Here is a 12,964-nt window from a genome sequence, read left to right as displayed (position 1 = left end):
ACTTAAAGGAAATGAGTTGTGCAGCTCTCCGAAAGAGGAACGGTCCATCTTGGGTGGCGGCGGCACGGAATGGCCAATGCCGCGTCGTCCTGGCCCTTCAGGTCCACGAGTGCTGTAGGTTCCTAAACCGTAGTTTGGTCTCTGACAAGGGGCCTTGAGCCTCCCTGAGCCTCGAAGATGTTCTCTGCCTCCTCTGTGCCTCTGAGAGGTGTTCCATCAGGCTCTCAACTCCTGCTGAACATCAGCACTACAAAGAACTGTCTACTTGGTACTTAACCAAGCTGAGCCTCAGTTTACAGATCTATGAAATGGAGATAATAATACCACTACCTCATAGGGTGGTTGGAGGTCAAAATCCAAAAGAGAAGAAGAAAAGGTCATGAAGGGGGCCAGCGTTCTCTGAGCCGCACTGGGAAGTTTCTTCACTGGACTTTCAAACACATGTGCCAGGAACTGGGCCAGGTGTTTATACCGATCAGCTAATTATTCTCACGTAAACACTATGACAAAGACACTCTCCCATCTCCATTTTACTAATGGGAAATTGAGGCTTACAAAGGTTGAGAGCCTTGAACAGGCAAGTGGCAGAGCCAGACATGACCCGGATTGGTAGGAGTCCAGGGCTCCAGCCTACACCACACCGCACAGCCTCTCCTATATCACTCGAAACACATTTTCTTTGCTGGTGTGAGCAGAAAAAGCCAGGTTCTAAAACCCAAACTAGACAGCTCCTCTCACATTTCCTCCCAATCAGCCCTAATCTCTGCAACCGCATTTACTGGGATATAACTCAGTGGTTTTCTTTGCCAAATTCTTCTAAGAGAAGAGACCCATACCCCCAAAGTCAGGGGCCTGATTAATTTTGGCAACTGTGGGAGGGGAGAAAAGGGGACACGTTCTTAGAACTGGGGCCGAGGCGGGGGCTGGCGGGCCCCTTTCTCAGCTCATTCTAGATACCAGGGGCATGGGGTTTTGAGAGAAACTCTGTGACTCACCCTCTCTTCTCATGGCCCCTGTTTGACTCGGAAGGCAGTCTTCCCATCAGCCTCCCTTGGTCTCACAACCCCCAGCGGCTAACATCCACCCAGTGACCCACCCAGTACTCACGCTGCCTCCCAGCAAGTCCACATCCCAGCATGGGTGGGGGCCTCTCTGCTGGGCTAAAGAGCCGCAAGTCCAGTGGGCCCGGATATGCCTGCGGCAGACCCTTAGCCGCCTCGTTCCTCAACCAAAGCCTCACAGTGGCGATCACCTTTACCCAGGCAGAGAGCAATCAGGGGCCAACCCAGGACGCCCGCAGGGACGACTGCCAGTTATAAAAGGACATATGTGAGGGAGTGGGACAGCAAGGGCAGGGGCAGGGAGAATAGAGACCTCAGGAGAAAACAGAGCAGCGGAGGGTCAGGAAGAAGACACATTGCTTGATTCCCAAACCCAAACTCTCCTTTTTAGTTAAGTCAACCTGCTCGCCTTGGTACAATAAGTCTGCTTACTCTGATACATGATAATGAGTGCTAACTATGTGCCAGGCATATACTCAGGCCTGTACACGATTTTCCATTTGTTCCTTGAAACAACCCTATGAGGTAAGAAATGTTTTGCTAGTCTGGGTCCTCTGAGAAGCAGATATGAAAATGGGATGAAACATGCAAAGGTTTTATGAGGGGAATGTCTTTATGAGAGAAAATAGTGGGGAGCCGGGCTAGGCTGGGCTGGGAGCACCATCAGACCACGCTTGACCCCACTGAGGAGAAAAGCGGGCAGGAGCCCAGGGAGCCCACGCGGGTTAGCCCACTCTGCCGTCTAGGAAGGGCCAGGGAAGCCTCCAGCCAGAGTCGCTGTCCCTAGAGTCACAGTCACTGCAGCAACTGATGTGCTTAACATCCCTGCTGTGCCCAGTCACCCAGGGGGCAGGTGAGGGAAGCATGGCCTTAGCACAGATGCAGCAATGAGTTTGAGAGCTGTGAGGTGCGTTCTCGTAAGTAATGAATTAATTATCCTAAATATAATTAGTAATGATTCGTTGAATTATATTTACGTAAGAAAATAAAATTATCATTATATATTATATACTTATTATAGGTATAAGTATACAATGTATGATTATAATAAAAATTATAATAATTGTGGGGTTCCACAATTATTATCCCTATTGTACTTCTTGATAAACTCAGGCTCACAGAGGTCAAGTCACCTGCCCACAGTTTGAACCCAAGTTTAATACAACTCCAAAGCTTTCTCTGTGCCCAGTGCATCTGAGCAATTTATTGACAGGCACATCACAGGCCTCATTCCTCAAACTCAGCAATCAGCAGAGGACTAGGCACACCATCAGCATCCCGCAAAGGGTTTGGGGGATAAAATGTGATTCATCTCCTAATGAGAAAAATATCCTTGCATGTCTCCTGTGTTCCCCACAACACCGACAAGCCTGAGTCAGAACATCTCCTCCGCCATGTGTCTGTCTTTCTCTGTTCTCCCGAATCAGGGGGAACCCTTCCCCAGGAACCTCTCGTGGACCTCTGGGCCTTTCTTACAGCATCCGCCTCTCAGTCTCACATCTGAGCCATTTGCACACTGTCATCTCCTTGGTATTCCCACTAGGGACACTCACGCCACAGTCTGAGAAGCAGGTCTGGCAACCTGCTCAAGATCAAACACCCATAGAAGGCTGAATGAGGCTGAACCTCAGATTTGCCTTTGAGCCACTCTGCCTACATACCCAAAATATATGCAAATAACTATAATTCAGTGAGCGGAGTCACAGAAGTGGGTAGAAGTTGAAGGAATCCCCTTGCCCCCTCCAGATCTGATTTTTCCAGTCACCCATGATACTATTAAGGGTGTGCATTTATGTTTGGGGAAGTGCTTCAAATGTCCTCTTATTCTCAGCTAACTTATTTTACCCGCATATTGCCTCACTGCTGACAGCCAATCCTTTCATGGGCTGCTCAATTCAGAAAGCAATATGCAAAGTGTATTCATTCACAAATTGACAGTCTCTTGGGCAGTGCCTACCAAAACCAAAACTGTATATACACTTTGCTCTAACTATTCCACTTCTAGGACTCTATTCTACAAAAATCCTTACAAATGTGCACAAAGATATTGTATAAGATGTTTGCAACATTAATATTAGTAGTAAAAAAAAAAAAAAGGAAATTAATGAAACAGCCACCCATAGAAGATAGTTAAATAAATTATGGGACATCTATGCTGTGGAATACTCTGCAGCTGTTTAAAAAAAAAAAAAAAATAGAATATCATGATTCTGAGTTCTGACATGGACATTCACTAAGATGTGCTAAATTAAAACACCAAGTTGCTTTTTCTGGAGACTGTACAACGATGTGAGTATACTTCACACTACTGAACTCTATACTGAAAAATAAAGTGGTAAATTTTACATGTATTTCGCCCCAACTTTTTTAAAAAGCAAATTGCAGAATAGGTCTAATTATTCCGCTTATACTTATTATAACCTTCAAAGAAATTTCTCATCTAGGTTTATAAGCATAGATGTACGTAGAGAAATTAATAGAAAATAGATCAGACTGGATTTCTTCCTAACCTCTTCCGCTTGCAGACCAGCTCAGAGAATGACCTGCTCTCTTGTTCCCACTGTGGGTGGGTGAGTGAGGTGAGAGGTAAGATTAGAGTCTCACTATGAGGGCTGTTTCCTTAGAATAGGTTTCTGACCAGAAAAGGAGACAGCGGAGTGCCCGAAACCCATAGTCCCCTCCAGGTCTTACTGCAGACACCAGCTCTCCGTGAACCGCAGGCTACCGATGTCTCTGGTCTCAGATTCAGATGAGATCTGGTTTCTTTGAAAAGCAAACCTCCAACTGGTGAATTCAGAACCACAGGTCTCAAGTTAGAGAAAAGGGCTGGGAGAACTGAGCTCATTCTGAAACTTGAGGCCTCGTAGCCCAGGGAAGCTCTAGCTATTTGATGAAGGGGCCCACAGCTACGGAGATTGAGGCAGGGCCGAGATCAGGGTTCACATGGTTTCAGACAAGCAGTGGCCTGAGCTAGCAACTGGCCTGGACTCAGGCCAGAGGCACCCAGACTCGGGGTTCGTTTGCATAACCTTTGCAGATACTTTGCATCGCAGAGCCCAGGAACACTCATCCCCTAGGATCAGAGAGGTTAAGACCAGAATTTGGTCACACAGCACCTGAAGGACTGAAATAAAATCCAGAAGAGGACCTGGGAGGAGAGGACAATGGCAAAGGGGAAAGCCAGTCCCACTATTTCACTTGCAAATCCTGGCAGGCGTGTAGGATGGGGTAGGAAACTTCACTGTCCCTTAGAGCAAGAAAGTTATGCAAACCAATTCATTTGCATGGCAGTTCAGTGCCTCTCAGATCCCAGGGCCTCTCAGCAGCACCGCCTGCCCCAAGCCCCACCTGGAATCCTGCGGGCTTGACAGCCAAGACCTCCTTGGCCAGAGGTTTTGGGCAGAAACTTCTTCTCAGAGCAGGAACTATTTCCTCCAGTGGATGGATGTACATTCAAGATAACCCTAGGCTGAAGATGCTGGTGTGCAAAAAAAAAAAAAGTGTGGAAGCTTGGGCACATTAAAACTTGTTTTTGTAACAGAGACGCTCCTGGGGGCTTCATGCTTAATATACTGAGAGGTGTAAGGACCGTGATGACCAGGGATGGCAAAGAGCCACAGCTTTTTAGTGAGAAGAGCAGGAAGCCCTGACCACCATTCATCTTGATTTTCCAGAAGGACCCTTGCCCCCAATTTCATATAACATTGCCCTCTCCTCCAGTGATTTGTAAGCTGTATAACTAAATGTGATCTAAATTTAAGGTATAACTTCGTAAGACTTCTTGAAAAATAAATGGACTGTAGAATAGACGGGGAAATCCCCGTCAGACATACGTTCCCAAATTTTGGTTTTGGAGAAATAAACATGGTGAATGAGGGGAATCCAGGTTGGAGGGGCTGACAAGAGAAAATGAACCGAAAACACCAAAAATGCCCCTGAGGAGGGTAAATCGGATTTCCCATAGACAGAACCGACGGGGGTTAAAGGTCAAGCTGAAATGCTGAGCAGACAGCTGTTCAGACCAGAAGGCAAAAGAGGTGAACTGAGACTCAGATGAGGAAGACACTGGCCCCGGTGCGAAAACCTCCCCCATGCGGCTCCCTCTTTTCTACCATCACAACTGTCCTCAGACACCAGGGCGAGGCTCCTCAGGGGCTCCCAGGTCTCGGCCACAGCCACCACCCCCTTTTATGAGTGTTGATTCTCCCTGTCCTCCGTCATGCTAATGTCCCTCTGCTCCTCCAGAATGAGCCCCCTGAGGGACAGACCCACTTCTCACTCATCCACGGCACCCCAACATCCTGGACACTGGGCGTTGCACATAGTAGGTGCTCATGATGAGCTGAATGATACCATGACATCTTTACTCTTATAGGGAAGGTCTTCTCAAAGAGCAGCTCTGGCGCAGGAGGCCAAAGCACCAACCAGCTCAAAGCGTGGCCCCAAGGAGCTCAGCCCGACCGCCGCACACCCACTAACAGCGCTTCCACGTCTCAAGGTCCTGCCGTAGCCGCACGTAAGCCTCACGTGTCCGGGCTAGGGGAGGACCGATGTCATCCCCAGCTTCGTCCAGAGGGTGCAGCCCCAGGGCACGCTTCTTTCGACTCACTCATCTCTCCAGTCTCAAAACCTCTAGGGCCCTAGGAAGCTCCCCTGGGCCACCTGGGCCTGGATGACACACCCCTCAGTGTCTGGAGCAGTTTCGAATGGATTCAGACTACAAAGTGTGTCCATCCTGTGGATGTGGAGAAAGACAGGCCTCTCGCTGCCGAACCTGTGTTTCGTATCTCACTAGTCAGGGACCGAACAGGAATTAGGTCTTACACTTGTCTTTCCCAAGGCGTGAGGAATACGCTAAGTGCCTGGGTATTTAGTGAGTTTGTTGGGTGGTCTCTTCATGCTGGTCTGATTGAGTGCAGGAGAGAGCTAGATAAATGCACCAAATGTCCCCCTAGAGCTGGAAACTGGTGTCTCTTCCAAATGAGTGGTTACTCCCAAAATCAGCTAGACTCCCCGCAGGGTGGCTGGGGACCCCAAACTTGGGCTTCAAGAGACAGAGCCAGGGAGGGGCTACATTTCCAGGGCTGAGGGCGCACCCCAAAGCCTCCTCCGTCCCCACTCTGGCCCACCTGGGGATGCCCAGCAGGTTTGTTTACATTCACCAGTGGATGGGACAGCCACTTTCCCCAGCCTCGCCAGCCCCGCCTGCCTCCCTTGAATACCTGAATTTCCTTCACACCCTGAGCAGGCCGACCTACCCACTGTACCCACTTGTAATTCACAGCCCTCCGCATTTCCTGTCACCAACCCAGCCAAAGGAAAACCCCAAATTTACTGTTATTGTTTACCAACCCAACTGCCTCCTCAACCCAAGACTCAGAGACATGCTCCTCAAGCTGAGGGCAGCAGCACAGATCCACCCTGGACCACTGCCCCACTCCAAACCTGGGGTTCCCTGGGCAGGGCAAGACACCTGAGTGTGGAACTTCTATAGTGATAAAGGCCACTGGCAAAGCACAAAGAATTTTAACCATCTCCTTGAATTCCTCGCAATAGCGACAGGGCATAGGAATGTCACTCCCATTCCGCAGAAAAGGAAACAGCTCTACTCAGGGGGAGGAATCCAGTCTCCACTCCTCCCCCACCCTGCCCCCATCCTTATCAACACGCCTGCAGTGTGTTTCCTTAAGGAACTCCAGACATGGAAGCAGGAGATATGTCATTCACTTCTGCTTAGTTGTAAGGCCTAGGAGAGTTATCGTCTCCTCTGAGGCTGTTTCCTCAGAGGTGAGGCTGACTACCTTGGAGGTGAAGAGATCAAGGAGAATAATGCTGCACAGGTATCCGTTCTCAGCAGGTGCCTACAAGTGTGTCCATAAGCCCTGTTTACGTCTCACACCACTTAAGGGTGTTTGAGAATCATTTCCTGGCGCCCCTACAGACATGCAAGCCAGCATCTGCCTTTAGGTACAAAAGTTCCATCTCCATCCCATCTGGGGGTTTAGCAGAAAGAGGTTAAATTCACCCTAGAGAAAGGGCATCACAGGGCCAGCCAGCACATAAGGTCAGGGCATGGGGGAGAGTGGAAAAGCATGGCCAGGCCCCACTGGCCCAGCTGGGCCCTCCTGGCCCCTCGCCACAGCCATCTTCTCTGAACGCCAGCTCCGGGCCGATTCTCACAGGCCACAAAAGTGTCCTGAGCTGGGCTGACCCAGACAGAGGAGGAAGCAAAACAGCATCAAAGTGTGGGGCAGGAGGATGAGAAGGCTGGGAGACAGGCCTCTGTGGCAGAGCGGTGACACACACAGGCCCAGATCCTAATCCCTGGACCTGTGAACATGTTACCTTACTTGGCAAAAGGGACTCTGCAGATGAGATTAAAGTGAAGGACCTCCTGCATTACCTGAGTCCGTCCAATCTAATCACATCGGTCCTTAGGAGTTGAGACTCCTTCCTGGTGAGGTCAGAGAGAAATGGCAGCAGGAGGGTCAGAGAGACGCAGTGTTGCTGGCTTTGAAGATGGAGGAAGAGGGCCACAAGCCAAGGCCTGAAGAAGCCTCCAAAGCTGGAAGAAGCAAGGCAACGGAATCTCCTAGGCTCCAAAAGGAATGCAGCTCTGCTGAGGCCTGGATTTTAGCCCAGTGAGACCTCATGACCTACAGAACTATAAGATACTAAATTTGTGTTGTTCTAAATCACAAAATGTATTATGGCAGCAGCAGAAAATACGGACTCCGAAGACTAGAGTGCTGACAATTCCCTTCACCTTTCTCACCTGATTCCCTACTTACTAACCTTATTTCCTCTGCCCTAAGTTATCACTTCTGACACCTTCATAAGCTCAGACAACTAGATTTCTCTGAAAGCAAAGCCTCATGCTGGTTCATCCGAAAAGTGGTTTCGAAGTGATAGGTAGAGTTTCAAAATAGGAACGAACCACAGCGATCCATTCAGGAGTTATAAAGGGGAGGTCATGGGGCCACCAGGGGCCACGCTGCCTGTACCCATGAGCCTGGGTAGAGGGGACGTGAGCCGACTGATGAATGAATGGATGAGGAGGCCTCTCCCCCAGAAGGGAGACGGGGTCTGAGGGCAGAGACACCCAGGCCTGGGATCTCAAGTCCTAGTCCAAACCAGTTAGCCGTTTGGCCTCCGGCACATTCCTTTACTCTCTCCACTGGTTTCCTCATTCACCAAACAGGGATAACCGCCCTGCTTCACCTCTCTCCCCGACAGCTCTGAGGATCACGTGAGAAAATGTGAAATTATCTAGGATGCACCATTTTACCATCTGGCGGGGAGAACAGTGGAGTCAGTAGATCAATTTCTACCTTAGGCCCTACTGCAAACCAGGTCATCGTGGGGCTCAAATATCCCACTCTGGGCCTCAGTCTTTTCATCTGTGAGCGGAGGGGAATGGGTCCCATGAACCCTGAGGCCTCTTCCAGCTCTGATGTATTTTGGTTTCTGCCTGGCCCCTATCGCCCCCTCGTGGAACTTTCAGGAACTACACCAACCTGCTCCCCAGGTCTCTTTCCCAAGATTTGAACCACACCACCACCACCCTCTTCTCCTTGGACCCCCCAAGCCAGCTGGTCCCGCCAGGCCGAGGGTGCCAATGTCTGGCTATGGCTGAATAGGTCAAAGAATCATAAGCGCCTTGGCTCCTGGTTCAGTATTTGGCAAAAGTGCGTGTGCTCCTTCGCCCTCACTGGTGCCCCCGCCTGCTTAAAGGAGAACGGCAGTGATGGGCGGGCACCAGGCCTGACCCAGCCAGCCCTGGACAGGGCGACAGGGCGACAGGGCAGGCGCCGGCTCCTGGTCACCCCGGAGGCCCTGCCCTCCTCTCCTCCTCTTTCCTAGGACGCGCAGCCTCTGCCCTCCCGACACACACGACGGCTCTCCACGCGTGGGAATGGGAGAGGTAGGAGGGTCAAGGGTCTGAGCCCCATGAAGGAAGAGAAAGAACTTTCAACTATTAAATCTGTTTAGTAAAGACAATTTCGCTCATACAAAACAACAAGTTTACAACAATCTGAGTGCTGGACACACCATTAGACACGGGAGGTGCTACAGGCACTCAGAGCCCTTCCTCCATGCCAGAGGAGCCCCTGGGTGCCCCTCGCCACCCTGCCCTGAGGGAGATGAAAGCTGGAGTATCACTGCCACTCCCGCTCCAAAGAGACCATGGCACAGAGGACCTCTCCTCATGCTGCTCCTCGGCAATACTGGGGGAGCCCCCCCTCCCCTCACTTGCCTGGACACATGAAGCCAAGTTGTTTGCAGGGGGGAGGGGGTTGAAGTGGCTAATGGGGAAGGGGCAGAGTCGGGACATCTTTGGTACGAAGACCGCCCCCACCCACCCACTAAGCCACACAATGGACAATGCGGGCGGACCACAGAAGTGGTGCTGCCCTGGTCCAGGGGGGTAGCTGGCTGACGCCCCCAGGGCCAAGGCACAACGCAGAAGCTCTGTGTCACTTATAAACTGCCCAGGCTCATCCACATGAGCTGAAAGGAGGCCTGAGAAATGGCTAAAAATGTAAGAAAAAATAAGAATGGGTTAATAATGGCAGGAAGGGGAAGTAGAAGTTACTTGATAGATCAGCGCCTCAGAGGACGAGGAAGCACTAAGTGGGGAGTCAGGGTCTTAGGGGCAGAGGGTCCAGTCTCCCTGACTGTGGGCCAGTGCCCAAGTCACTCCTCTCCACCTCGTGAAACCACTACCAGAGGCAGGCCATGGAGGGCCCAGCTCAGTCTAGACAGGCTTCCAGGCAGGCACTGTGGCAGGCTCGACGAGGGCAGAGTCGGCCAAAGGTAGAAGGGCCTCTCTCTCTGCAGCCCTGCCTGCCCCTGGCCCCACAAATGCACAGTCCCAGGCACACGTCACAGGTGCGCGCACGCGCACACGCACGCACGCACGCACACACACACACACACACACACACCGCACTCACTCCTATCCATCTGGCACACTGGTGATGCCTGAGGGCTCCGGCAGGGGAGGCAGGTGGCATCCTGGCCTCAGCCCTCCATGGCCTTGAGCTCTCAGAACGCTTCAGCCAGAGGCAGCCTCAGGCTGTAGTGGGAAAATGGGCAGATGGGATGAAATGGGGACACTCCCTACAACAGTTTCCACAAACATCCTTTAACAAGAGGAAGGGTTTTGGGCGGGGAAGAAGAGTGGGGAAAGAACAATAAAAGAAGTTTCATAAAAGTTCTAAGTCAAATTACTGATAAAACTGCAAAATGAGCACAGGTTCAAGAGCATCTTGCTCCTTTCTCTCCACATCCTCCCGACCTCCCAGCCTCTCCCTCTCTGGGGCGGCCAGAATCCAAGGCAGAATTCAACCTCTCACGAGGCTCTGGGTCCATGCAGCCGAGGAGGGGAGGCAGCAGTGGACAGTCTGTGTCTCTTCATTTAAAAAATATATTCAGGGTGAGAGTTATTGCTTGTCCTCCAGTGGAGCAGGATGGGCTGAGCGGCTCAGTGAGCCAGGGCCGCGGTTTCCAGGGCCCGAGCTTTCTTCCGCCTCTTCAGAAGCAGAGGGTTGGACGCATCTTCAATCTTTTTTATCTTGATCTGCTCGTAGTCGACACGCATTGTGGCCAAGGCACTGGTCATCTCCTCCTGGGGGGAAGAGGGTTACAGCAAGAGACGTGAGACACAGTAAGGGCCGGATGGCAGAGGTGAGAGCAGAAAGAAGGGGGCGGCTGGCGAGTGGGTCTCGGGCTGACAGCAGCCGCAGCACCGAGCTCGGTCGGCAGAGCCCGGCCGGCGCTGCCACCACTCCAGCGACCCCACGGGAAGGCAGAGAGTCAGGAGACCTGGCTTCTGGTCTGCCCCAGCCAGTTATTAGCTGTGTGACCTTCGACAGGTCACTCCCCTTCTCTGGACCTCAGTTTTCTCATCTGCAAAATGAGGAGATAGCACCAGGTGGCCTCTCAGGTTGCCTTAGAGACTCGGGGAGTAGAGAGGTTGTAGGAAACAGCCAAGTCGAGTTTAGACCGAAACAGAATCCTCTGCTCTAAACTGGTCAGGGAAGAGGCTCGGAGTCGCTGTTCTTGTCCTAACAGACATTTTCTGGGGTGAGAAAATGCAGAACTAAACCCTCCCCGGCCAGCACTACTGTGTAACCTGGGCGTCCCCATGAGCTGCCTCCCCAAGCCCTGCTTGGCCAGGGGATCCCTCACCTTGACGTCCTCCCACCGCTCCTTATCTTCCTTCAGGACCCGGCTGGTGTGCAGTGGGGTTTGAGGGACCTTCGTTGATTGCTGAGGGGAGAAAAAAAGGGTCCAAGTGGAAACCTGGGCAGGGCAGAGTCCTGGCTAAGCCCTCGTCCCAAGGGACAGTCTCCCAGGGCCAAGGTGTCTCCAACCTGCCAGGCTTACCATGATCCAGGGGTGGTTCATAAACTCTGTGATGGTCATTCTCTGAGTGGGCTCTGTTTTCAGCAGGTTCCTGATGAGCATCTTCACTGTGGGGTGGGGCAGGGGACAGAGACCGCTCAGGGGCCACTCTCTGTCTCCTGCTCCTTCCCACACTTTTCAGGGAGAAACCAGGGGCGGGGGCTGAGTGTCACACGGGGGCCAACTGCCCAAGGAGCCACCCAGAGGGCCATCACGCTGCCCCACCTGACAGACCCTTCACACAGGCAGCACGTAACCGGCTGGTACGGCCAGACCCGTGGCTCACCACCGACATGAGACAATGCCCACACACACCTGCACGTGTGCACAGCAACACGCACGGACATGCACACATGGGCTCCGTACCTTCCTCTGACACTTCTGACCATTCTGGGTTGGGAAATTCATACTGGCCCATTCGGATGCGACTCTTCATGCCCGGAGAGATGGCAAGGCCATGGTTGGAATAGAAGGGTGGGTACCCACACAGCCTGAGCCGAGGGGAAGCAGGAAGAGAGGGGCAGAGCTGGTGTTATTTAAGGGCCCTGCACCAGGAATAAGGTGAAAAACAGACTTCTTCTTGTAAAGGTCACAGAGAAATTGGGGTTCGTTGATTCAATATACAAAGTCAAGGAGAGGGCCCAGAAATCCAACAAACCAAATATCTAAAGTCCACATTTTCCTGCCCATTAGCTAGTTTATACCCGCAACTTAGCTATGAGAATCTGCTAAGCACTGAGAGAAGGGGACATGCAGGGGACTCCCAGGGATTGCCCCATCCAGAAGAGGAATGCTAACCTCTGCTTCTTCCTCTCGGCCGGGAGAGGCAGACACCTCCTCCCCACCCGCCCCGGCTCCCTCCCTCCCCGGTCCCACCCCAGCACACTCACAGGATGTACATGATGACACCCAAGGACCACATGTCACAGGACTTGTCATACTTCTCTGGGCCCAGCACTTCAGGAGCTGCAAACCAAAGGTCAACGTGGATGGGTCTGGCCCTCAGAACACTGTGATCTATCCCAGTTTCTCTAGAGATGACGCCCCCATTCCGACCCTTTGGACTATCATGACGGGACCGTGGCTGGGGGTGGGAGCAGAACAGCCGTAATCCAGCCCAGGGTGGGACGGAGGAGAGCACGACCCTCTTCCCAGAGGAACCCAAGGGCTAGAATCTTAAGACGAAACAACTCTTGAACTGCAAGAGCCTCTCGGACCTACAACGTTCATTTAATTGGACACACACATTCCGAAAGTTTATCCTGCACCTGATAGCTGGGCCAGCAGAGCCAAATCTGTGTCTCGACTCCACTGAGAATCAGACGGAAAGGACAGCTCTTCTCGGGAAAGTGCCCACGTGTGTGAAATCGTGCCCGCAATCTCAGGCAGACAACTTTCTGGGACGCCTCAATCCCAGCCTAACTCTGATGAGCCCCACTTCGGGCCAGGCTGCAGCAGAACCAGAGCCAGGAAGAACTTGAGGACAGGAGTCT

General features: G+C 52.0%; 1 protein-coding gene across 1 annotated transcript in view; it reads right to left on the bottom strand.

Moving 5' to 3' along the window:
- Positions 1 to 9,030: 9,030 nt before the first annotated feature.
- MAPKAPK2 (mitogen-activated protein kinase-activated protein kinase 2) overlaps positions 9,031 to 12,964 on the bottom strand; it is a 46,629-nt gene continuing 42,695 nt past the window's right edge. Inside the window, exons 8-10 of the mRNA XM_011384996.2 lie at positions 11,454 to 11,539; positions 11,256 to 11,336; positions 9,031 to 10,692 (exon numbers count right to left, since the gene is read on the bottom strand). Coding sequence (XP_011383298.1) covers positions 10,549 to 10,692; positions 11,256 to 11,336; positions 11,454 to 11,539 — 311 coding nt within the window. The 3' untranslated portion in view covers positions 9,031 to 10,548. The remainder of the gene's footprint in view (positions 10,693 to 11,255; positions 11,337 to 11,453; positions 11,540 to 12,964) is intronic.

This window comes from Pteropus vampyrus, unplaced genomic scaffold (genome assembly GCF_000151845.1).
Source record: "Pteropus vampyrus isolate Shadow unplaced genomic scaffold, Pvam_2.0 Scaffold640, whole genome shotgun sequence".
NCBI classification, from domain to species: domain Eukaryota; kingdom Metazoa; phylum Chordata; class Mammalia; order Chiroptera; family Pteropodidae; genus Pteropus; species Pteropus vampyrus.
The sequence above is the reverse complement of the archived record's forward strand: the minus strand, read 5'-3'. Positions and strand labels throughout refer to the sequence as shown.